The sequence below is a fragment of the Canis lupus genome, chromosome 17, assembly GCF_003254725.2.
Source record: "Canis lupus dingo isolate Sandy chromosome 17, ASM325472v2, whole genome shotgun sequence".
Taxonomy (NCBI): Eukaryota; Metazoa; Chordata; class Mammalia; order Carnivora; family Canidae; genus Canis; species Canis lupus.
The window spans coordinates 14,528,253-14,550,624 of NC_064259.1; the positions used below are offsets into that span (position 1 = coordinate 14,528,253).

A 22,372-nucleotide genomic window follows, 5' to 3' on the forward strand; every position below is an offset into this window, starting at 1 on the left:
GGAGACGTTGAGATTGCTCACGGCTGATGTAGTGGCCGCGGGCTTGGCCTCTTTATAAACCCCCAGCCCTGTGGAGTTGAGGCCTGGGGACGCTGAGACCTAAGGCCGAAATGGAGGAGTGGACTGAGCAAATAATCCCGGGACGGGAGGCGGACCCCCACTGGGAGAGGGGACGCTTCCCCAGGGATCTCAACCCCATCACCTCAATAAGGCGGGGCCGGGGAAGTGGGGCAGGTTGGAGCCCGTAGAGGAGCCTCCCTGCGTCCTGCGTTTGGGAGGGAAAATACCTAACCTACAATGCCTGTAAAATAACCGTTTATTTCATATTTTTAAAAAACTCCAGTGATAAATGTCCGTTACCGATGGTCAGCATAAAGTGCCAATCGCAATACAACGCCCTGCTCCTAGCCGGCTGCTCGCTCGTGGTGACTGGGCGCGGAGCAGGGAAGCCGGAGGCGCCCCCCCCCCCCAGCCCCGGGGCCCGAGGCCCCCAGGCCCCCGCCCCGACGGCTGCGGCTGCGCTGCGCGGAGCAGGGAGGGGGCGTCCGCGCCCCGCGCTCCCAGGGCCGGGCCGGGCCGCTGAAGCAGATACACGGATTACACTTTTGCAGGCTCCCGGGGGTGGGGATGGGGACGGGAGGAGGGGGTGGAAGCTGCGATCGCGCAGGACTTCTTTCCCGCTCCCCTCTCTCTCCGCAGGCAGAGTTACAAGCTTATATGGTCAAAGAAAAAAATAATAAAGAAAACGTATAAAATAACAATAGAAAAAGTAATACTTCTGGGAGAGGCGCCGCTGCGGCTCCGCGGAGCTTTCGTTCTTTTTTTAAATGCAGTTTCCCTTCCGCCACGTGAGTACCGCCTTTTGGCCAAGACTTTAGCCGCGTCCTGGGGGAGCCGCCCGGGCGGCTGGGGTCACGGCTCCGGGCGGGGCTCTCGAGTTCCGCGTGCGCCCGGGACCCAAGGGACAAGTTTGGGATTGGGGAAGGTCCCGGGCACCCCTCCCGCTGCCCGCCAGAGTCGCCTTCGGCTTCTGGTCCCTCTGGAGGAGGGGGCAGCGTGACCCAGGGTCCTGGTGACCCACCCGGAGGCTCTCTTTAGCATTTGATCTTGGAGGTTTTGAGCTCCTTCACCTGTGAGTGTAGCGTCTTGTGGACAGCGAGAGTCCTGGACTGGCAGAAACCTTTCCCACACTCTTGACACTTGAAAGGCTTCTCTTTGGAGTGAATATATCTGAAAGCAAAAACAGAGAATTGATCTTTGCAAAATGAGGTAATGTTGTAAACAGTTACCCAAGATCCTCTCCTGCTGCAGTGAGGCACTTGCCCTCCAAAGGAAGGGGGGAGGTGGGGGGCACCGCATGTGGAGTGGGCAAAATGAGAAGTTTGTGAATAGAGTAGGGACGTGAAGGAAACCCAAAGGCAACGTCTGATCCATTGGATGCCTCAACAGGTCCAGCTTTGGCTGGTCCCTGCCTTCCCCAGGAGGGACAAGCAGAGTTTCCTTATAAGGCCTGGGTTAACAATAAAGGTGAATGAGGGAACCTAGGGGGAGGGGTAGACGATTTGCTGGAGCTGTGCTGCCCAGGCTGTCAGCCTAGCTAGCCGCATGTAGTCATTAAAATTAAAACTAAGTAAAACTAAAAAGTTAATCTCGCAGTCACACTAGTTGTGCATTTCAAGTGCTCGGTGGTCACATGTGAAACAGGTCCCACTTGGCCATCAAGGCAGAAACTTGTATTGGACAGCACTGCAGATGGAAGAAGGGGTGAGGAAGCTGTGCCTGCCTGTCTGGAGTTCACGGAGACCTGACTTAGGCTTCCCATCCTTTCTCCAACCACGCTCCAAGAGCCTATCCCTGAGCCTTGTATGGCTTCCTTTGCTATGTTAGAGAAGTCCCAGAAACTGATGCTTGGAGCCACAGCAGGGCTCAGGAACCACCTCATTAGGGAGGAGGATGGTGAGGACAGAGACAGATAGACAGCTGCTCTGGGAGCCACCCACAGTACCTGTGGTCCCGTAGGTGGTCTTGCCTCCGGAAGGCTTTGTGGCAGATGTCACAGGTGTAGGGCCGCTCATCGGTGTGCGTCCGCTCATGGATAAGGAGATTGTAGGACTTAGTGAAGTGACGGCCACAGAACTTGCAGACAAATTCCTTCTTGGTCTTGGAAGGCAGGCGTCCCCTCGTGGGCTTCTTTTCTGGGGACAGCTTGGTTACATCCAGGAGGGCACCCAGCCCACCAGCGGGGGAACCAGGACCCTCCCCCCGGCCAAGCTTAGATGGATCTTCTTGCGTGGCAGCCAAAGCCAGGTTGGCAAAATCAAAGCGTGGCTTGGTCTTGAGCGAGGAGGGGCCGCTGCCTCCAACAGTGATCTCGGGCTTCGGCTGGATTACGTGAGGAAACCAGGGAAAGGCAGGCAGTTGGAAGCGTGTGTCCACCAGGCTGGACACAGCGCCCGGCATTTTGGAGAAAGAGGAGCGTGGCAAGTGCACGGCAGGGTAGCCTAGCGTCCACTGGTGCAGATGCACCGCGTGCAGGGCACTGAATCCATACAGGTTGGGCAGGTGGTCCGAGGGCACCGTGGGCAGGCCGTTCACTGCCTGGAGGAAGGAGTAGTTGGTGAGCTGCAGGGATGGATGAATGGGCACTGGCGCAGGCAAGGTTTTGCTGCCCATTGTGGTAGTTGCCCTGTGTTCTCAATCTCAATCTGCAAAGAAAAAAGGAAAGAGAGGGAAGAGAAAAAGAGAAGTTCAGGGTAGGTCGCCCTTCCTTCTGAATTCCAGCCCAGCCACACCCTCTGCCTCCCCCGTGACAGATGCTGGAAGTCTAAGACCCCACTGAGGGAACCCACTGCCCTCACAGAGAAGATGGAACCCTCTCCGATGCAAGGGCTCCCTCCGAATGGCCTTGGCAGAGACACACAACTTGCCACAGAGACCAGCAGGAAACCAAATCCTGTGCAACTCAACAACTTAAGTGAGGGCCTCCAGGGTACAGAGTGCTGAGAAAGGCAGGAGCACCGGGAAACGGGTGTGTGGAAATTCACATCCACGCCAGCCCGAGTCGACACGGAATTGCACTCCTGCAAAGAGAGCAGGAACTTGGAATTACACTTATACATTCACGCGCAGATAAACAAACACAGAAATGCGCAACGGCAGATAAACACAGATTCGCACGTTCTGAAGCAGAGTTGGCAACAAGGTACAAAGATAAACTGAGATGATCCGTGTCGTAGTCCTAAACAAAATGCAGGAACTGGCCCGAATGTGTCCATAGGGGCGCATGTGTGTGAGCACACACATACACACACGGGGGATCGTGTGGAACTCAGGAAGGGCCTCACAGAGAGACAGCACAGTACAAACACACACACACACACACACACACACACACATCTGCGTATCTCCCGTCTCCCGTGCATTAGGCTCTACTAGCTGATCTTCAATTTGGCTTCCAGAAGCCATGTCATCTTTCTCCTCAAAACTCTCAACTTCGATGTCAAATTTGCTTTTCTGCCTCACTGTTGGGGAGCCCTGTTGACACCACCCTCTCCGCGGCTGCTTTTGGATTGACTCCTCACCTTAGCCCCTGGGGATCCCCTTCTTTTCAGCGAGGGCATTGACACCACATTCCTTTCCTCATTCAGACATCAGCAGTCACATACAAGGGGGCTTCAGTGTCTTCCCTGCCCCATTGAAAAGAGAGCAGTGTCTTGGGGCTCTCTGGATGTTTACGCCTGCAGTGACACCTGGGCAGGTGGGCATGCCCTTGGGCAAAGCACTGAAGCTGGCCCCTCAGCTGCTTTAATCTCTGCCCCTCCAAATGCAAGGCCAGGAAGCTGAAGTGACCGGCAGACTGGCATCTCCTGGCCTGCTTGGTCAGGGTCACCAGCCTCCATGGACAGATCTGGGCTCTGCAGAGAGAACTTTCATCTCCGAGGCCTCCCAGACTGTCCTAATTGAAGCCAAATTGAAGATCAGTCTGTCCCGTGGAGGCAAGATGGAGAGAAGGAAAGTAGAGAGTTCACGGGGGCCTTGGGAGGCTCAGGTGCTGAACGCTGACAGCTTCCCTAGCCTAGCTTGCCCTCAGCCCTGGGCCACAAGGCCCAGTCAGGCTCTGCAGCCTTTCACCGCAGCAGAGCTTTCCATGGAGGAGTGCCCTGTCCGGTCAGGAAGGAGTAAGGGCAATCCTGACCCAGAAACGGTTTCCCTGGGAAGCTGGCAGAGAGGTCACCGGCTGAATAGTGGGTGGTAGGGAAAGAGGCCCTGCTGGGAGTGGAAGGTGCACAACAAGGAGAGCCTGCAGAAAAGTCCGGAGGCGGGAGGCGGGTTATACTTCGCAATCATCTGAAAACCGAGCGTAAAGGAAGCAATGAATTCAGCCTCCGGGCTAGGGGGAGGCACAACTCTGCGGTGACCTTGCCTCTGGAGCTGGAGCTGGAGCCGGAGTGCCCACCCTGGTGGAAGAGCCAGGGCCTCCGTACCAGTCTTCTCTCCTGCTGGGATCACTGGTGGCCCGGTGATCCTAGAGCCCCAAGATCATCCTAGAGCGCTAAAACAGGGCGAAGTAAAATAGGAATTGGGCCCCAGGGAAAGCAGGGGCCCTTTGGGGTTGGGGGAGGGAGAAGGAGAAAGAGAAGACTCTCCAACTTCAAAGGTTGGCCCAGATTTAGGCGAGGTGAGCGCTCTTTGATTTGCTGTCACCTCTTCTTCCCCTTCCAGGCGCAGGAAATCAGATCCTTATCTCTGGCTCCCCGGGGTGCGCCGGGCGCCACCGGGGCCTCAGCTTGCTCCTCTCGGGTCTCGGCCTATCCCAGGCCCGGCCAGCGGTGGCGGCGGCAGGGCTCTGGGCTGCACAAGGGCCTGAGCCCGCGGTGCCCCGGTGGGGAACCCACCAACGTCGGGTACTAACCTGGCTTTTCCTCGCCTATCCCCCGAGCCTAGAAGGCCTTGAGCTCCATAGGGGGAGGGGGCATTTGCAACCATCACTGCTCTTGGGAGCCAACCTTTCCGGGCTATATGCCCGATCTTGTTTCCCCCAACACTCAATTTATTTTCTTCAGCAGCGCAGCCAGTTTCTTATTTTCTGCCGCATTCCGAGGCCAGGGCTCCCCAGACTCTCGCCAACGACTTTCCCGGGGACAAAATTCGTTCGAAACGTGGCTCCTTACACTAGTACCAAGAATGGGCCAAATGCACGATCCGGTTTCAGGCGGTCAACTAAGAGAAAAACACAGTCTCACACTCGCCTCTCCAGCTGGAGAGGATGGACAAACTCTAGCCCCTCCTGGTCCGGTTGCCCTGACCCCGGAGCCCTTGTGCGAGCGCTTTAGATTTTTAAACACGAGGGAAAACACCTCTCTTGGGGCCAGGCACCCACTTGGCAAAGAGCCTCGGGACCTGAGAGGTGACGGGGAGAGATCCCGACTACACGCAGGCAAAGCCATTCGCGCTTCCAAGCCCGGGTCCGCTGCGCAGCGCCCGCGCTGCTTCCCTGGCGCGGTGGAGCGCCAACCTCAGGTCTTCAGCCAGCCCTGTGCCGGGCATTAATGAAGTGTGCAGAGTCTATTAAAGTGGTTTATTCGGGGCTAATTGAGCGTGAGCGAGTTAACTGCTTGCATTAATGAGGACGGAGAGAGCTCCCCGAGCTTGCGCCTGAAGGAGCCCAGCAGCAGCCCCAGAAAATCATCCTTGACATCGAATCCCCAACACGCGTGGTGACAGGCGTCCAGACCCCTGGCTGGGGGACTAACCACCGCCAGATACTTCTGTGGGTTCTCCCAACAAACGAGATCGAACGAACCCTTCGGCTAGGCGGCCATCCCGCCGCATTTAAACGCCCGCTGTGTCCTTAGCGATCTGTTTCCCAATCTTAATGAAAGCGCAATTACTTCGGGCAGCCCAGGATAGGACATCACCCACCGGTGGTCCCCTGTCCCTGTCAGCCCTTCTCCTCTCTGGGAGGTGGTGAATCTGGGAGACTAACCAGCTTTGCACGTGGTTTCTGTTCCCAAAGGCCAGCGCGCAGCCCAGGGTCCCCTTGAAATTTACCAAATTGTGGCAACAAAGAAACCCTCGGAGCCACTTTGCACTCTGAGAGGCTACCCCGCTGCTGCCCGTGCTACTGCTGCTGCTGCTGCTGCTGCTGGAAAACCACTGGATATGGGTTTTCATTCTTCCCATCAGAGCCATTTCGGGAAAGAAATCAGTTCCGCGGACAGCCCCTCGCCTCTTTCCCTCTCCCCTCCGTCCTCCCCTGTTTCTCCCGAAGGCTGAATTCGGGGACAGACAGGGGAGGAAACGAATTCTTCGCTTATAAGTCCCAAACCCGGGACCCTCACGGCACCCATAGCGCTTCCGCTGCTCGGGCGTGGGGTCTCCAATTGGGAAGTAGGGTTCGCGCCCCCCTGCGCGGGGCCTTGCACCGAGACGGGTCGCGGGTTACTCCCCAAGGCCTTGGCCACACAGAGCAATCATCCTACAGAGAACACCCCGAAGTCGGAGCACCAGTGCGAGGCGGGGTCAGGCTCGAGTCCCCGCGCTCCGGGTCCAGCCCGCCTGATACCTGAGCGCAACTGCGCAAAAAAAAAAAAACAAACAAACAAACAAAAAACAAAAACAAAAAATAAAAACAAAACCAACTTGCACGAGCAGCGCGACCTGGCTGAGGCATGCACCTGTCCCTGCGCCGTCGGCTGCGGCCGTGGCCATCCCTCCGCTCCCTTTTCCTTCTTCGTCAGCTAAAGTAGGTCAGAAGGAGCTAGGCGTGCGTCTCGGGAAAGTTAGTGCTCGGGAAGTTTCTTCGGTTTCTTAGAGGGGGGCCCACGGGCTGGCCTCCGAGGTGCGCGGGCATCCCGCCGCGGGTACCCGGGAGCCCCGGGGCAGCAGGGAGGCCCGCCCCCTCAGTCCCCGGAGGTCGGAGGCCGGCGACCCCGCGCGGGAAGTCCCTGCGCCCGCACCCCCCAACCCCCCTGGGCTGCAGCTGCTCTCACTTTCACAAAGGTCCTGCAGCCTACGTTTGGCAGGAGGAGCTTCCTTCTGGGGCACACAGAGAGGAGACACCCGCCGCACGGTGACAGGGGACCCGGGAGTGCCGCGCGCACCCCCCTCGCCGAGCAGGGGCTCCCGGGGCTGCAGTTACCTCGTTCCGCGGCGGTCCCGGGCTGAGGGCGTCTCCGGGGCTCCGCTGCGGGGGACCCGGGAAGCCAGAGGCGCTGGATTCCACAGGCACCCCCGGAGCTCTAGAGTCCTGGCCCCGCTCCGGCTGCGGGGACTCGGAGCGCCCGACGCGCGGGAGCGCTCGACTGCCCCGGAGGCCTGCCCTTCGGGGGGCGCTGAGCCCAGCTCGCGGCTCCCCGGTTGGGTCTGAACCGGGAGCGGCTGAGAACTTGCTGGGGAGAGACCGAGCTCCGACTCACTCATCCCTTAGCACCGAGCCGCCTACTTATTTTAATCCACCACCCTCCTCCCTCCCTCCCCCTCTCCCTCCCTCCTCCCCTTGCCTCAGGATTCCTCCCCTCCCTCCCCTGTCCCCCAACCCTGCCCTGCGCCTGCGCACTGAGAGACAAAGTTTTGCTGACCCGGGCAGCAGACTTTGGCAGCTGCGCTCACTTCGCCCCGGCCTCCCCGGACCTGCGTCCCCCGCCTTTCAGTCCCGTGCGACCCCTTCTGCATTGCTGGGCCCCCGAGGGCACCCCTGGTGTGCTGGAGGAAACAGCCTCAAGCAGAGGAGAGCAGGCTGAAACTGCACATTCCGGGGTCCTATTCCTGCGCGCCTGGGACAGAAGCCTGTGCACGGGGGCCGGGGGGAGGGGGGCGGGTACACCAGGATCCCCGAGGCGTAGCTTGGACTCCAGCGCTCTTCGGCCCGGGCAGAGTCGCCCTTTCTCCCAGAATCCCTTCCCAGAGGCGTCGGGCCCTGGGTATCTAGCAGTCCCTGGACATCCACGAGTGCTCACCTCCAGGGCAGCAGCCCAGACCCAAATGCCTAGGGCTGACGTCAGACCCCGGATTATGGAGGTCGGTGGAAAAATCGGAGGTGGTGGAGGTCAAGAGAGTTATTGTCCTAGGATCCAAACCCCTCTGGGATCCCACCCTAACACACAGTTGCACCCTCCAATCATGTATTCACTTGTTTTGGGAGGATAGGTTGGGAGTTTGGAGAGCACGCTGCAAATTTCCTCAGCTCCAGGACCTCTGAGCCCAAGGAGATGGTTCAGGTGGCACTTGGGACCTAAGGAGAGGTTAGGGTTCCCGCTGCAAGAAGTACGGTCTTCACTGCTTCTGCCTTAGAGAGAGTACCAATACCTTACTGACTGCTGGGCTCTGGGAACTGACCTCTAGCTGACCCCAGCCCTGACCTCTCCCTGCCACCTCTCTGGAATACTCAGACCTGGATTCAGGAGGAGGCAAAGGTTTCCCAGGACTTGGGTGGGTCCAGATTTATACCACTGCAGTTCCAGGGTTTGCCCAGGGTTGCTGCTGAATGACCCACCCAACCCTTGGGGCTGAGTCCTGGCCTCAGTAGGTCTCTAGCATATTAGGACCATGTCCTCTGGGGAGGAAACAGTGCTATGTCCAGCTTCACTCTGATCACTCTGGTGTCATTCTCTGACCTAGGGAAATGACAGTGGAATTGCGCACTCCCCCCCCCCCCCCCACAGTTGAAGAAGACCCTTGTCTTATTTATCCACAAGCCTTTAGGAGAGAACCTGGCCTTCAGCCCCCACTTGGTGTGGGGAGGAGGAAGAAGGGGTGCAGTATTTACCCCAAGGGACAGCCCCCAACCCCTGCCACAGGTTAGTGCTGGAGTCAGGGACCCACATAAGTTTGCCTGTGCAGTCGGAATCCTAGCAGCTGCCAGCATGAGGCGACATTCTGGCCAGGGAGAGGCCCCCTGGGAACAGCAAGGAGCTGAGATCACTCTCTTCCCTGAGATTCCAAGGCAGCAAGTTCCAAGAGCAGGGGAAGGCCTGGAAGAAAAGTCCAGCAGGGCATTCCTGGATTGTACTCGCTTCTACCTTGGTCCAGGGAATTTGCCTTTACCAGTCTCAGGCTTGCCTAGGAGACAAAGCTAAGGAACCTCCATCAGCATCCAGGAAAGCATCTAAGAGGGGCCCCCACAGTTGGCCCTCTGGCTGTCTGGATTGCTTAGGAAATGTCCACTCAGGACAATCAGTGGGGGATGGAGCCCTGAGGTGTAACAAATCCTATCTCCTGCTCAGAACACAGAGCTAACTGTGTTTCCTCCATCTTCCCACCTGCCATTTTCTTCTGAATCAGTGTCCCTGGCCAACATGCTTCAAGGATGTGTAGAAATCATCTCCAGGTAGTAGGATCCCTAAAGAGCTCTTGGAGAGAGTCTTCAAGGATTCCAAAGAAAGGACCCAACCCACAACTGGGTTGTTTAAGGCCACTTTTGCCAGGGTATATAGAAAACTGATTTGGACTCAGGCAAAATCTTGGAATTTAGCGGGTGTAGGGCAAGATGGGGATGCAAGGCTGGAGCTGGCTCTTCGTGGCCTAGCATCTAGGGCTTTGCCTCCCAAAGGAGTTCTGGCTACCTCCCCTGGAGCTGATCTGCAAAGTAGGACCAGACAGGGTGAGAGAGATGTGGGACTCTGATGCAGCTGAGGCATAGAGGTGCCTGTTTCAGATACGGGCTTGGAAGATGCTACTTCTAGGTCTTACTCTGACAATGGACAACCCCAGAAACCTCAGAAATGAAATGAAAGATTTGCTGGTTTCTGAAAAGTCCTCTACTTCAATCCGAGCTCCCAAAGGGGTGACCCACACACCGCGGCCTCAGTTTCCACCGGAAGCCAGCCAGGTTCTGGTTCTCTCTGAGGAGGACAAGCAGAAGCAGCCCAGAAAGCTAAGATCTCCTCTGCCCTCCGTTCAATGGGGAACAGCCAAGGATCCCCCTCCCCCGCCTATTTAAGAGAGACTGCTCTGCCTAAAGCAGGTCTAAAAGCTACTCCTGGACTCTGCCTCGGCTGGATTGAGGAGGGCAGGACCCAGGACACCACCTGGGGTGGTGGGGCTTCCAGGTTAGTTTTTAGGGAAGTCAGATTCATTTAGGACTCGCAAGGACATCACGTTTGCAATTAGTAAACTTCCTTGGTAGCTGGAACCTAACCGTTCTATAGCCCCCGAGCCCACTGCAGGTGATGAAGCTCCTGTCTGGACACTCACCCTTTTCCCAGTGGCCAACGCACCCACCCTGTGGCCAACGCACCCACCCTGCCACCCGCGGCTGCAGCTTCGGCTCACTAGGAGCCTGCGGGCTCCCCCTGCAACCACACCCGCAAAAGTCGGCCAGGCTCCCTCTGGCTCTCCTGCCCCCACCCCCAGCAGGGTGGAACCGCGGGTGCCCAAGGGGTCCCAGTCTCGGCTGGAAGTGAGCGTCCTTGGGAAAACATCCCCACGCCAGCCACCAGGCCTTCAGGTCCGGGGTACACCCCGCCAGTGCAGGTAGGGTCCAGCAGGGATCAGTACCCCGGGGCCGCGGAGCCACCTGGTCTTTAACGGTTTGCACCCAGTCCCTCAGCGAGCCCTTGCTGCCACCTTTTCTGGGCACGCCTGGGGTTGTGACAGCTTCCCTTGGTCTCCCTTCCTAACCCCAGCTCCTCTCCCAACCTCTGCTTACTGGGAAGGAAAGAGCCCCAGTCTGTCTTCGGGAGTGAAAATTGAACAGCTTCCAGAAAATTCACCAGAACGTGGCCTCTATTGCTTTGGAGTATTTTGGATTCTAAAAAAAAAAAAAGAACCCCACTTCTCCCTACCCCCAGCCACACACACACACACACACACACACACACACAAAAGACCTTATTTTTAAAAATGGAATTTACTTATTAGCACTTGTGAGTTTTCACTTTCAGTGCAAGCTTTCCCGTACTACTTTGTGAACAATTGGGGCTCTGCTCGTTTGACCCCCCTTTACGCATGTACAGAGCTTTCAAATAACCCAGAGATTTAGGTATCCCTCTGTAATCATTTAGATGATGGATTGTAATGGTTCAACAGTTCCTCTGGAACCATTACGATCAATCAGGTCAAAACTCAGCTTGGGTGGGGGGTAGTTTTTAAGCAGGGGAGGTAGGTAACATGACATCCACACACACTTGTACAGATAACACGCTCTGATAACGTACAAACAACTCCAGAGTCTTAGGAGAATAGATCCCAGGTGAACCCGAAAGCCGGTGTTTATTGTGACAGCGACAGACAAGTTACAGTATCAAAACTGAAAGGGAAAGTGAACTGTTTTTTTTCCAGGCAGTTCCCGTTTCGTAAGTTCTTTAGAAGCCTCTAAGTATCGTGTAACTATTTGTCACCTCGATAAACCTAACAATGCACACATGCATGGAGCTACCCTTGCTTTGTCAGAAGAGTACGTGTGAAGCCCGAATATTCGTGTGAAATTGCACGGATCCTGAGCATGCTATCATCCGTAAAATGAAATGATGATGCCTTCCAGCGTGAGGAGCAAGTGTAAAATGTGCATAAAAGGTGTAGTGAGGTTTTTTTTTTGCTTTCTTTTTTTTTTTTTTTTTTTTTTTGCTTTTCGCACAAACATGAGTGGCCGGAATTATTTTAGACACTCAACAAAATCTCCGTTCCGAGACTACTCAACTTTTCCTCGTGTGCAAAGGCGGAAATAAATGCATTAGAAACGGGGCAGTGTCTAATCAAACGGAGGGTGGTGGAGAAAAGTTATTTTAACTGAATTGTGTGTAGTCAGGGTGAAACCCCGCGGATTAGCGTTACCTTAGCACGCCCGCGGCGTTGCGTCTTTAACGGGCTACCTCGGCGGTGGCGCTGGAGGAATCAGCGTTCGCGGTAATTAAACATTTCCAGACACTGGAGGGTTATTAATCCGCGTTGCGATTTCCGGCGAAGGGACTCAGCGAGTCTGGCCGCGAGGTTTTATCCAGGGATTCGGGGAAGCAATCCTAAAGAAAACGCGCCACCTGCTGGCGACCAGGTGGCATCTCCCGGGGCCCCCTCCTCCCAAACTCTCCAATCCAGTTATCTCTACTTAATCTTACCTGCAAGTGGGTTTCTGCCCCTTCCATTTTCTCCTGTGAGTTACGAAATTCGCCTTCCCTCTTGCACTTCCAAGGAACAAACAAAAGAGGAATTCCCTTTCACCGCGGGGGTTTCTGGTTTTCCCTGCTCCCAAACCAGATTTGTGAGTTTCTGTTTTGTTTAGTTTTTAAATAATCCGAAATCCTTGGCAATTATCTACCACCATTAGTTTCTGGTCCTGGGGAAAAACAATGAGCCAGGATCTGTGGAACTTTTCTGCACTCTGCAAGCTGGGTTATTAGCCTGCCTTCCAGGTAGCTCCTAGGTTGCCTGCAGGGTGAGGAGAGGAGGATGGGGTGCCCCCTGCCCTCCAGCTCAGGGCCGGTCAGTAAGTACTGGGTCCCTCTGAGGATTCGGATTCTGGCTTCCTGAAGAACCATAGCAATGAAGAGAGGGAGTCTGCTTCCGTGAATGGGGTTTCCTTGAAACATGTGATGAGAATCCAGGTCTTTTGTTCCTCACTTTCCATCCGAATTCCCTCACAGAATATTATAACTGGACCCTCTCTTTTCCTTGGCATCAAAGCTGTGTACAGGGTGCTGGTTTGATCCATTTACAGACTGCAGTACGATTACCACCGTAGCTCGAACACTTCTGTCCTTCTTATAATCACCATTACTTGGGTGATGAGGATGCTTACTTAGGAGCTAGTCTCTTAGCAACTTTGAAGTTTGTAATTCAGTGTCGTTGGCATATAATCACTATATTGTGTCTTAACTCTCCAGAGCTTACACTAGCTGCAAGTTTGTACCCTTAAACAACATCTCCCCAATTCTCTCACCCCCAGCCCCCAGTAACCATCATTCTACTCTCTGTGTTATGAGCTCAACAAAGCTGCACCCTTGAGGCTTTCCTTCCTTGTCATCAAAGCTCCAGCTTTTCAGATAGGGACCAAAAGAGAGACATCTTCAGGATAGACCCGTTATTGTGCTCTTCCGTCTGGTCTCTCCTCCAGAAGAAAAGAGGGTATAGAGGATCCTTGGGAGCTTTAGCTGTGCAGTTTTTGCAGGCCTCTGGCCACCTCACTTACACTTGAGAACCAATGCAGAGAAAACAAGTTAGGGACTAAAAGAAAGGCAGGTTCCCTGCCTCTGCCCCAGACTATTAGAAGAAGGTTCGCTTGCTCGCCTACCACTGTCGCTCTCTTTGCTCCAATAAGAGGTAGGGCCTCCCAGTTCCTCATCCTGAGCTTGCAGGGGGGTGGGGGCAGGAAGGGGACCCAACTCAGACATTCCACAGAACTCCCAAGGCTGCCAATGCCAACCCTCCAAAGGTGATGTGACACTGTGGGATGCCTCAGCTTGATTCATGAATAATGGTATTCACCGGGTGGAAGGAGATCAGGGGCTTCTGCCTCTTTCGTGTTTACGGCAGGAGGGCTTCCTGAGTACAGAATGTCACACTGAAGTAGTGCTGTGTTCCCAAAGTGGTGGCCCAAGTGGGAAAGAAGTGATTGCCCTAGGAAGTTGAAAAGCATCTGGATGAAGCTCTAATAAGTGGCCATCCTCCTCCACCTGGATTGATTGAAACCCAAGTACCAGCTTTAGGGAGGGGGCTGGGTAAGAGATGGAACTGAGAATGTTCCAGAATACTGGCCCCTTGAGCAAATCCAGAGTGACCAGCAAGCTGTGAGAGGACCACCCCCTATTTTAGAAGAACCCTTATTTCTCTGATTCCTATGAAATCAGACTTCATAGGAGGAGAACAAGTAATATTTGTGGATCGGAGCCACATTACAGAATAGTGCAGTATCTGCACAGAGCAGGAAACCACACCCCCTATTTTAGCCAACCACAAGGGCCAGGAGCCCTTCCTCAAAGGTCACAGCCCGAGGTTGGTGTGGACACTTATAGTGCCAGTTCCCACCGTAGCTCCCTTTATTCCCAGGTGACTCCAGGCAAACCCACTTGCGATCATGCTTCTCATTCCCTACATCCAAGCCTTTGCTCCAAAGATAAAACATCTGCTGAAACACTTTGAACAAATCCAAAATATGAAAAAAGGAAATATATTAGCATATGATTTTTCACTTCAAAATGACTAATGGTCCGGTTCCTTTGGTATATTAGGTGTTAGTTTTCGTATCACATGTCAACAATAAAGAAATGGGGAGAAAATTCAAAACTTAAGTGTTGTTATCAATGTATTCCAGATAAAGAAATTTCAGGAATCATGACTTGGTCTGGCAAAACTCCAGACTGTAAGAAACATTTCAAAAGATTTATCTTAAAAAAAGAAGAAAAAAAAAAAAGGATAAACCATGTATTGTAGTGGGGTTTGTTCTTTCTTAATTTTCTGAGAAGCTATCCAAGGGGGAGCTGTGAACGCCCCCTATGATTGGAAAAGGCTTGGTTTTCAATTCTAATGTCTTGCATGGGCAACAATGTGACCACAGCAGGAGGCTTGACACAAGGCACTTGAGTCTTAGTTAACTTAATATAAAACCCACCCACTGAGGAAAGGCAGGATGAGCAAATGTCGCCTGGTTCCATTTAGGAGCTGGCCAGTGAGCTACTTCCTGCTGGGGGTGGTGACCAACAATTAACATGTTACTGGTTTCACAAGGTGCTTTTCAAAATCCTGTGGCACACAGTCACACCCAAAGATTTTCCATGATGAAGATCCCTGGGTCCCATCCTTGAGTTTCTGATTTAGGAGGCTTGCAATGGGCCCCGAGTGTCTGCATGTCAAAATGAAAGAAGAGCATTAAAAAACTCCTGTTGGCTAGACCCTGATGTCCTGATCCCAAGTAACACAGCAAATGTGTTATCATCCACAGATGATTTGGATGTTGGTGGTCTTTCGAGCACATACATACTGAGAGCCATTGGTAAAATAGGACTCTGGCCCATGATATATAGGCCTGGCTAAGGAGAATTTCAAGGATTGAAAAGTTAACCAGAGTCAAAGAAGTGGCTCTTTATTGAAGCACTTGAGTAGGTGTGTCTTTTTGTAAGCACCCTTTTCTTTTCTTCTTTATTTAAAGATTTATTTATTCATGAGAGACACAGAGAGAGAAAGAGGCATAGAGGGAGAACCAGGCTCTCTGCAAGGAGCCTGATGCAGAACTTGATCGCAGGATCCTGGGATCATGCCCTGAACTGAAGGCAGATGCTCGATCACAGAGCCACCCAGGTGCCCCAGCACCCTTTTATTTACCTGCAAGAGAAGAGAGTTGTACCTGATAATTTACAAAAACCTGCTCAGTTCCTCAATTTTAAGATTCCTCTTGGTGCATGCTATAGAATGATGGGAGATGTGGGGCAGGTGCTTGGGTCCTGACGCTTACATCATGGAGGAGGCTCCATCCTGCCAACATGTGGTATTTGTCCCATGAGAAAGCTGTCAAACAAAAACAAAAACAAAAACATCCATCTCAGCTCACAGAGATAAAGGTCACTTTTGCAGGAGAGCTCCCTTGGGAATACAGGTGCCCAGGAGAACCAACAAGTGAAACTGCCTTCTAAAGTTGGGTACACGGAGTCTATAGTTGGTTCTATGACTGTTATCAGAAGTTGCAAAGAGAAGGAAAGTGCTCTAGGCCCAGTGGGGAGTCCTCGTTTTGCCCACCCTGCACCTTCCAGATTTTGTAATAGGATTGATGGTTATTCTCCACCTAGGAGCAGTCTAGACAGCAGAGTGGAAGCACTACAATAGGAGATCATTTGCTGTGTTACTTGGGATCAGGACATCAGGGTCTAGCCACTAGGATTTTTTAAATGCTCTTCTTTCATTTTGACTGTACCTTTCCAATTTTGTTTTGGCAAAACTCACTTTACCTGTCTATCCATTTAAAAAACCATGTGAAGTGTTCCATGGGAGTCCTAGCGATTTGAGCCACCTATCACATATGTCGGTGAGGTGACATAGTCATCTCTCTTTGAGAGTGTTTATTTTGATTTCCTTAAGTTAGGTACCTACAGGGCCCGGGGCTGATGGGAAGGGCCTGTGATTTCAACCACTGACACCACTGGAGTAACTTCTGTTAGGAAGGAACTCTGTGCGGTGCTTCCAGGAGGAGGAAGAGTCACTCCTGTTTTACTAACGGAGCAGTGAGGTCCAGAAGCCTCCCTGTGGCACTAGGTCAAGGCTGCCGGGTGCTGTCCTAAAATGGGATGAAGCCTCAGGGTGCACAACCAGACAGTTTTCCCAGGCCCCTCACCCCCTGAGCTTGTCAGCCCAGCACACCTGCATCATCTGCCGGAATCCTCACAGCAATCCAAAGATGTCGGTGCACTGATTTTCTTACTTTCTGTCTGAGCAGGTCTGACTCAGAAATATCATCTAACTAGTCCCAAAGCCACAGAGTTAGGGGAGTCTGGAGCCAGGACGTAAGCCCAGTTGCATTTGATTCCAAAGCCTAAGTTCATAACGAAGGCATACTTGGTAGGTACTCAAAGCGTGGTCTGCTGGTGGCAACGGCACCACTCAGGGAACTTGCTAGAAATGCAGAGGCTCAGGTCCTGCCCCGGAACTACTGACATGAGAGCTGCATTTTGGCAAGATCCCTGCCCCTAGATGTATGCACAGGAAAGTCCGCAGTGCACATTATCTAGATTCCCTGGGCCGAGGCCCAGGCTCTAGCCCTGCTATACTGTCTTTGCCCTAAACACACGATTTAATCTCAGCTTCTAGAATAGAGAGGAATAGCTCCTGGGTGTACAAGATCAAATCAGAGAGCCATAGACTAAAGCTTAGAAAAACTGTACTCCAAATCACAGGTGTCCTATGAACCCACAAAACCCACTTTGGCCCAAAAGTGAGCAGTGTGGGCCAACCCTTTCCCCATGGCCATTGCCCTCTCCTGGCTCTCCAGAGGTTAGGGTGCCTAAGCAGAGCACCCCCTGTTAAGCTGGACATAGCTTCTCTGTAAGACAAGCAGGCTTCAGGACTTGCTAGAAGAGATGGGGGATGAGAGATGTAGCACCCCCCAGTGGTATTTTGGGAGCCATGGTATTTGCCTCTACTTCTCACTTCCTAGTTGAAGAGAAAATAGGAAGGGTCTCACAAGATCTTCTTTGGGGGAGACATGAGCTTACAACAGTAACATACACATTATTGCTGATATGTGCACATTAATAACGTGCAATTGATGGGTCATTTTGGCACAGATTATGTTTTGAAATTCCAAAGGTACCCATGATTAGGGATGGCATGTTAAAGTTACGCAAAGGGTCACTTTCTCGCGAATTTAAAAGTTCTTAAATAGACACTCTTGTTTGACTATCCCAATCCCTGCCAAACTCAGTGAAGTTATTAGATCATCCTCATCGATACTCTGCCAACAAAAAGGAACGGAGTTTCAGCAAGTGTGCCTCAGCTTCTTTTTCAACCCCCGTCTGTAAAATCACACGCAGAAGATGCCTAAGTTGACGTGCGGTGGACCGCGGCTCACCATGCAGACCACATCAGCAGTCCACGGGAACATGGGGGCAAACGCTGGCACTAACCTCTCCCTCTCCAGGTGTTGGCTCCTCCAGGAGCCCCAGGCTTTCCAACTGGCCCCATTTGACTCGCTCCCTTATTCTGAGGTTGGAGGGGTTGCAAGAATCACCACATTTAGGGAGATGTGCCTTTTAAGAGCAGGGTCTGGAAAGAATCATGTTTAACCTACAGGATTGGCATAGAAATGATGGAATTGCCTCCATTCCAAAAGGCACAGGGTGTAAACTCTTGGAGGAACCTGAAACATATCGTCTTTGACACCTCCATTTCATAGATGAGAAATTTGAACCTCCAAATATTATTTACCCGGTAACACAACGGTGATGCGGAGCTTGCTTTCCTGACATCTGGTGGGTCCTCTTTACATTTTGCTCCCTGCTTCCCATTTTTGTGAGTGAGGCCTGGGAGTGTGGGGTCTTCTAAGGGCCCCTCTTTGTTCTCCATCTCCAGAGGACAAAGCCTGTGTCAGGCAACGATGTCCCGGGTAAGAGGCCCTCCATGAACCGGGCAGGCCCGCCACAGTACACGGATGCACCGCTGGATGCCTGAGCCCGGGCTTTGGATGATTGCTGCTCAGTGCAGCAGCTTTATGAAAACATTAAATGTCATTACTTATTTCTTCATGTCCAAAATGTATACTTCAACATTTTTTCTTTGTAGACAAGTGTCACTTTTACTGCAATCTTCAGGCCAGATGTTCCTGGTATAAGTGGTAACAGCTGCCACGCTGGCAGACGTGTGGCTCCGGCTAAGTCACTCTCCAAAGACCCCAAGGCCCTCTCTGCAAAAACACTGGCATGACAGGAGAAACCCATACCTGGCCCTCCCAAGCCGCCTGGGGAAACCACGAGGAAGGCTGGAATGGGGCATTTGGGTGGGCAGGTTGCCAAACCGCGACTGCATTTCCCTCTTCCTCGGTGATGAGCTGGAGTCTCTGGATAGGGAGAACTGCCTTGCTCCTTCCCTGCGGGCTTCCCTTCAAAGCAGCGTTTATAGTGCCATCACCCATTATCCACGTCCTCATTTGTCTGGGCACCAAGTCATTTCCCTGGCTTTCTGTCACCCTCACCATAGCCTGCTATGATCTCAAGTTGATGTTCTATTGTTTGTGAATTTTGCTCCAGTTGTAGCCGCCTGGTAGCATTTATCTTCTGTGCTCCCTTGGGCTTTGGTGAATTCTTCAATAAGGTTCCATCTCAGCGCCAGCCTTTCCAGAAAATGCAGGCACAATTTGCTTCCATCTTCAGTAAGACTGAAGACTCGATTCAGCCAAAAAATAACTCTTTCCTTTGTAATTTTTGGCTCTCGGGCCAAATAGCCTATTATTCGAGAATGCCATCCTGTTAAGTAAGGTTGAACTTATAAGACATGCAAATACAAGGACAGACACAAATGCTCTCCGGACAGCACACAATGTATCTATGGGTGGCTGCAGCATGATGCTCCCTCCAAGAGGTGGCGAGCTCATTCAAAGTTCTGGCTCCTTCAGACAGGAGTGAGGCCAGCACTGGGCAGGAGTAAATCACTTTGGTGATGCTGGAATCTGGCTAGATATGAACTCAAAGGACAGAAGGCCTCCTAGATCTGAACTTTTAAGAGGCCAGTGGCAGCAGAGTGGTCTCCTGGAGTAGCTTAGCCACTGTCTCTCCCTCCAGGATCCTTGGTCTCAGCCCTGGGAAGAAGCCACTTCCACCACAGAAAGACCAAGAAGTGGCAGAAAGGCTGGCTTTGGGTCCTGACCTTGCCTCTCACTAGCTACGTGGTCTTGGGCAAGCTACTGAACCACCTGAAGATTTATCTGTAAAATGCGATGAACACTTGTTCTTTGAGATTATTGTGATTAATGACCCAACATCCATAAAGCTCCTGGCACAGAGGGAAAAACTGATCAATGTTATTTCTTTCTTCTGCAGGGACCAGATTATGGTTTTGTCACTTCTTTATTTATGAGAGACACAGAGAGAGATACAGAGACACAGGCAGAGGGAGAAGCAGGCTCCCTGTGGGGAGCCTGATGAGGGACTCAATCCCAGGACGCCAGGATCATGACCTGAGCCAAAGGCAGACACTCAACCACTGAGCCACCCGGGTGTCCTGGTTTTGTCACTTCTTGAACTGAGTGGTCTTTTAAGTGAATAAAATCAGGACCATTTTCAAGCCTGCTGCTACAAATAGAGTCAGAGCCACAGTGCCAGTTACTACACCAATGTCACTCAGGTTCAAATTCATCTTCACCTTCTGTGGTGTTGGGGCCAGGACCCTGCAAACCATATTTTCCTTCTCCCAGCTGTTAGGCTTTGCAGACAGGGGAACCTGGAGACAGTCTGCTCACCGCTTCTGTCAGTGTCACCCTACCACTGTCTGTCACTCAGCCTCCCCCAGTGGCTCCAGCTTCTAGCCTCTTCCCAAGCTCCCAAGCCGCAGCCTCATCATGCCCTTGGCGGGTGCATGGGTCTCCAAATGCCAGCCCCACCCCACCCCACCCCTCGTGATGGACTGGGAGAGCTGAGCCTCTGATCCATGGATTTTCTCTTCAGAGCTCCTGAGACTTCTAGAAGTGGTAGGGAAGTGCTACCTCCCCAGAAGGCTGAGCCCCAGCTCTGCAAGGTCCTCCTTCCAGCTTTTAGGTTCTGATGAGCCCAACCTCTGCCTTTGTGTCACTGTGGTGCTTCCACTGTTCTTTCTTATACTCCTTCACTCATCCAACCCGTTTTCTCTATTGAATTCTCTGTGGAAATGCCTAGCATGGTTAATTTTCCCAGCTGGACTCTGACCACTCCAGGGACCATATATCCCAGTTTGCCCAGACTATCCTGATACTGTATACTACTTTTCCTGGCATTTTGTCTTGTTTAGCATTTATCTCACACAAAATTGTCTTGGTTTCTAATGCAAATTGTAAAGTCACCTTAGATGTAGTTGCCCTTTTAGAAGGCCACAGGGGAAGGACTTTAAGCACTTGCATGTATTAGGCTTCTCTCTGTAGATTTCCATCATTTCTCTTTGATCCAGAGCCATATTCAGATTCTCTACTTTGGAGCAGGCATTCCCATCGATTGTTTAAGAAGGGGAGAGCTTCTTGAATATAGCTTAGAACTGGAGCTGCAAAAGCATTGCCCATAAGTCCTCTTTCTTGCGATTCTACAAATTAGCCCCTGCTGGCTATCTTCATCCAGCCAGCCCAGCCCAGCCTCATCTACTAAGGAAGCAACTGCTCCTGTTTTTGAATGCCTTATATAAAGATTTAATTTTTTTTTAATTTTAAAAATGTTTTCATACCACGGTCTCCTTTCCCATGCAATCCTAAAATCACTGGAATCCCTGTTATCCCCAAGTCCTTGATCAAAGTATTCTCCCCTCGCCTGGAATGATACTCTCCTTCTACTCACAGATGATCCTCTTCTGCTCAAGTGTCAACCTCCTCGAGCCCTGCCCCTCAGCCAGTGCCTTCACCCTCTTACAAACCTATTTCATGAAACTCTCTACCTTGCTTTTGGCACTCTACCACCTTTTATTGGGTTTGGTTGCTTTGATTTATTTTTTGAATATTATTTTTAAAGTGAGGGGGTGGGGAAGGGGCAGAAGGCAGGAGGGAGAGAGTCTCATGCAGACTACCTGCTGAGCACAGAGCCTGATGTGGGGCTTGAGCCCATGACCTTGTGATCATGACCTAGCTGAAATCAGGAGTCGTGCACAGAACCAAATGAATGACCCAGACACTCTGGGTCTGGTATCTTTTATAATGTGGCCTCATATTGCTGTAATTTTTAATGCATCTTTAATTTGTCAATTTGGCCAGTTGGTAAGTTCTCCGATAGAACTGTCTGGACTTCATCTTCGAATCCCTCACAAGCACCCATCAATCTTCTCTGGTCTAATAACATCTGACTTCTTCTACTTAGTCCCCTTATACTCATCCCTCTCACTACCCCCTTCCTAACCTACATGTGTACCAGGATATTTTGCACCTCTGCACTTTTGTTCAAGTTGTTTCCTGTACTTGGAGCTCCCCTCCCCCTTTACCTGACTCATCCCTCCAGATTCCTGGTAAAGCCTCCTCTGATACCCCAGCTGAGCTGAGTAACCTCCTATCTACTGCCATCATTCCCGTTACAACCTCTGTCATTGCACTTAGCACATTATACTGAAATCACCTCCTACATGCCTGTCTCTTCTGATGGGCTTCTCCATAAGCTCCGAGGATAAATGATGTGTCTTGTGCACCTCTGTGCTCACAGGACGTAACACAATGCCTGTCACATAGGAAGCGCTTGATAAATGTGTGTTGACCTAAACTTAATACATTTTTGCTGAATGATTGAATGACATCGAGGCGGCAAATCCATGAGCTGCCATTTTTCTCCCCTGGACACATATTTATCTCCTTCTTCCCCTGCCAAAACCCCAACGATTGCTTCACTGTGCTGCATAATCTTTCTGTCAGGTCTCTGACACACAAAACACATGTAATCGTTCCATTATGAGGGCTGGCACTAAGTTTAAGCTGAGTGTACAGATTTATTAGATCTTGTACCAGGAAACTAGTGAGGCAGAGAGTTTAGGGGGATTTCCAAAGGGGATGTAAACTGTTCATGAGCCCTTGTACTTCGAGGCAATTCTATGTTCCTGTGGGGGCCTCAACTGTCCTTGCAGATTGTGTTTCTCCATCTTCGTTTGAGAGATGCAGGCAGGCTACTGCTACAGACTGATTTGTAGAAGAAAAGAAGGGTCAAGGGCAATGAGCAACCTGCACATTCCATACTTGCCACAGCCACACTTAATGACTAGAATGCCCCACACCATGGACTCACTGTTTCTGTGTAAAGAGAAGTTG

At 52.0% G+C, this 22,372-nt stretch overlaps 1 protein-coding gene across 1 annotated transcript in view; it reads right to left on the bottom strand.

The window, feature by feature from the left end:
- Window positions 1–298: 298 nt before the first annotated feature.
- OSR1 (odd-skipped related transcription factor 1) overlaps window positions 299–22,372 on the bottom strand; it is a 217,396-nt gene continuing 195,322 nt past the window's right edge. Inside the window, 4 exon segments of the mRNA XM_035700561.2 lie at window positions 299–1,077; window positions 1,079–1,117; window positions 1,119–1,230; window positions 2,006–2,705. Coding sequence (XP_035556454.1) covers window positions 913–1,077; window positions 1,079–1,117; window positions 1,119–1,230; window positions 2,006–2,673 — 984 coding nt within the window. The 5' untranslated portion in view covers window positions 2,674–2,705 and the 3' untranslated portion in view covers window positions 299–912.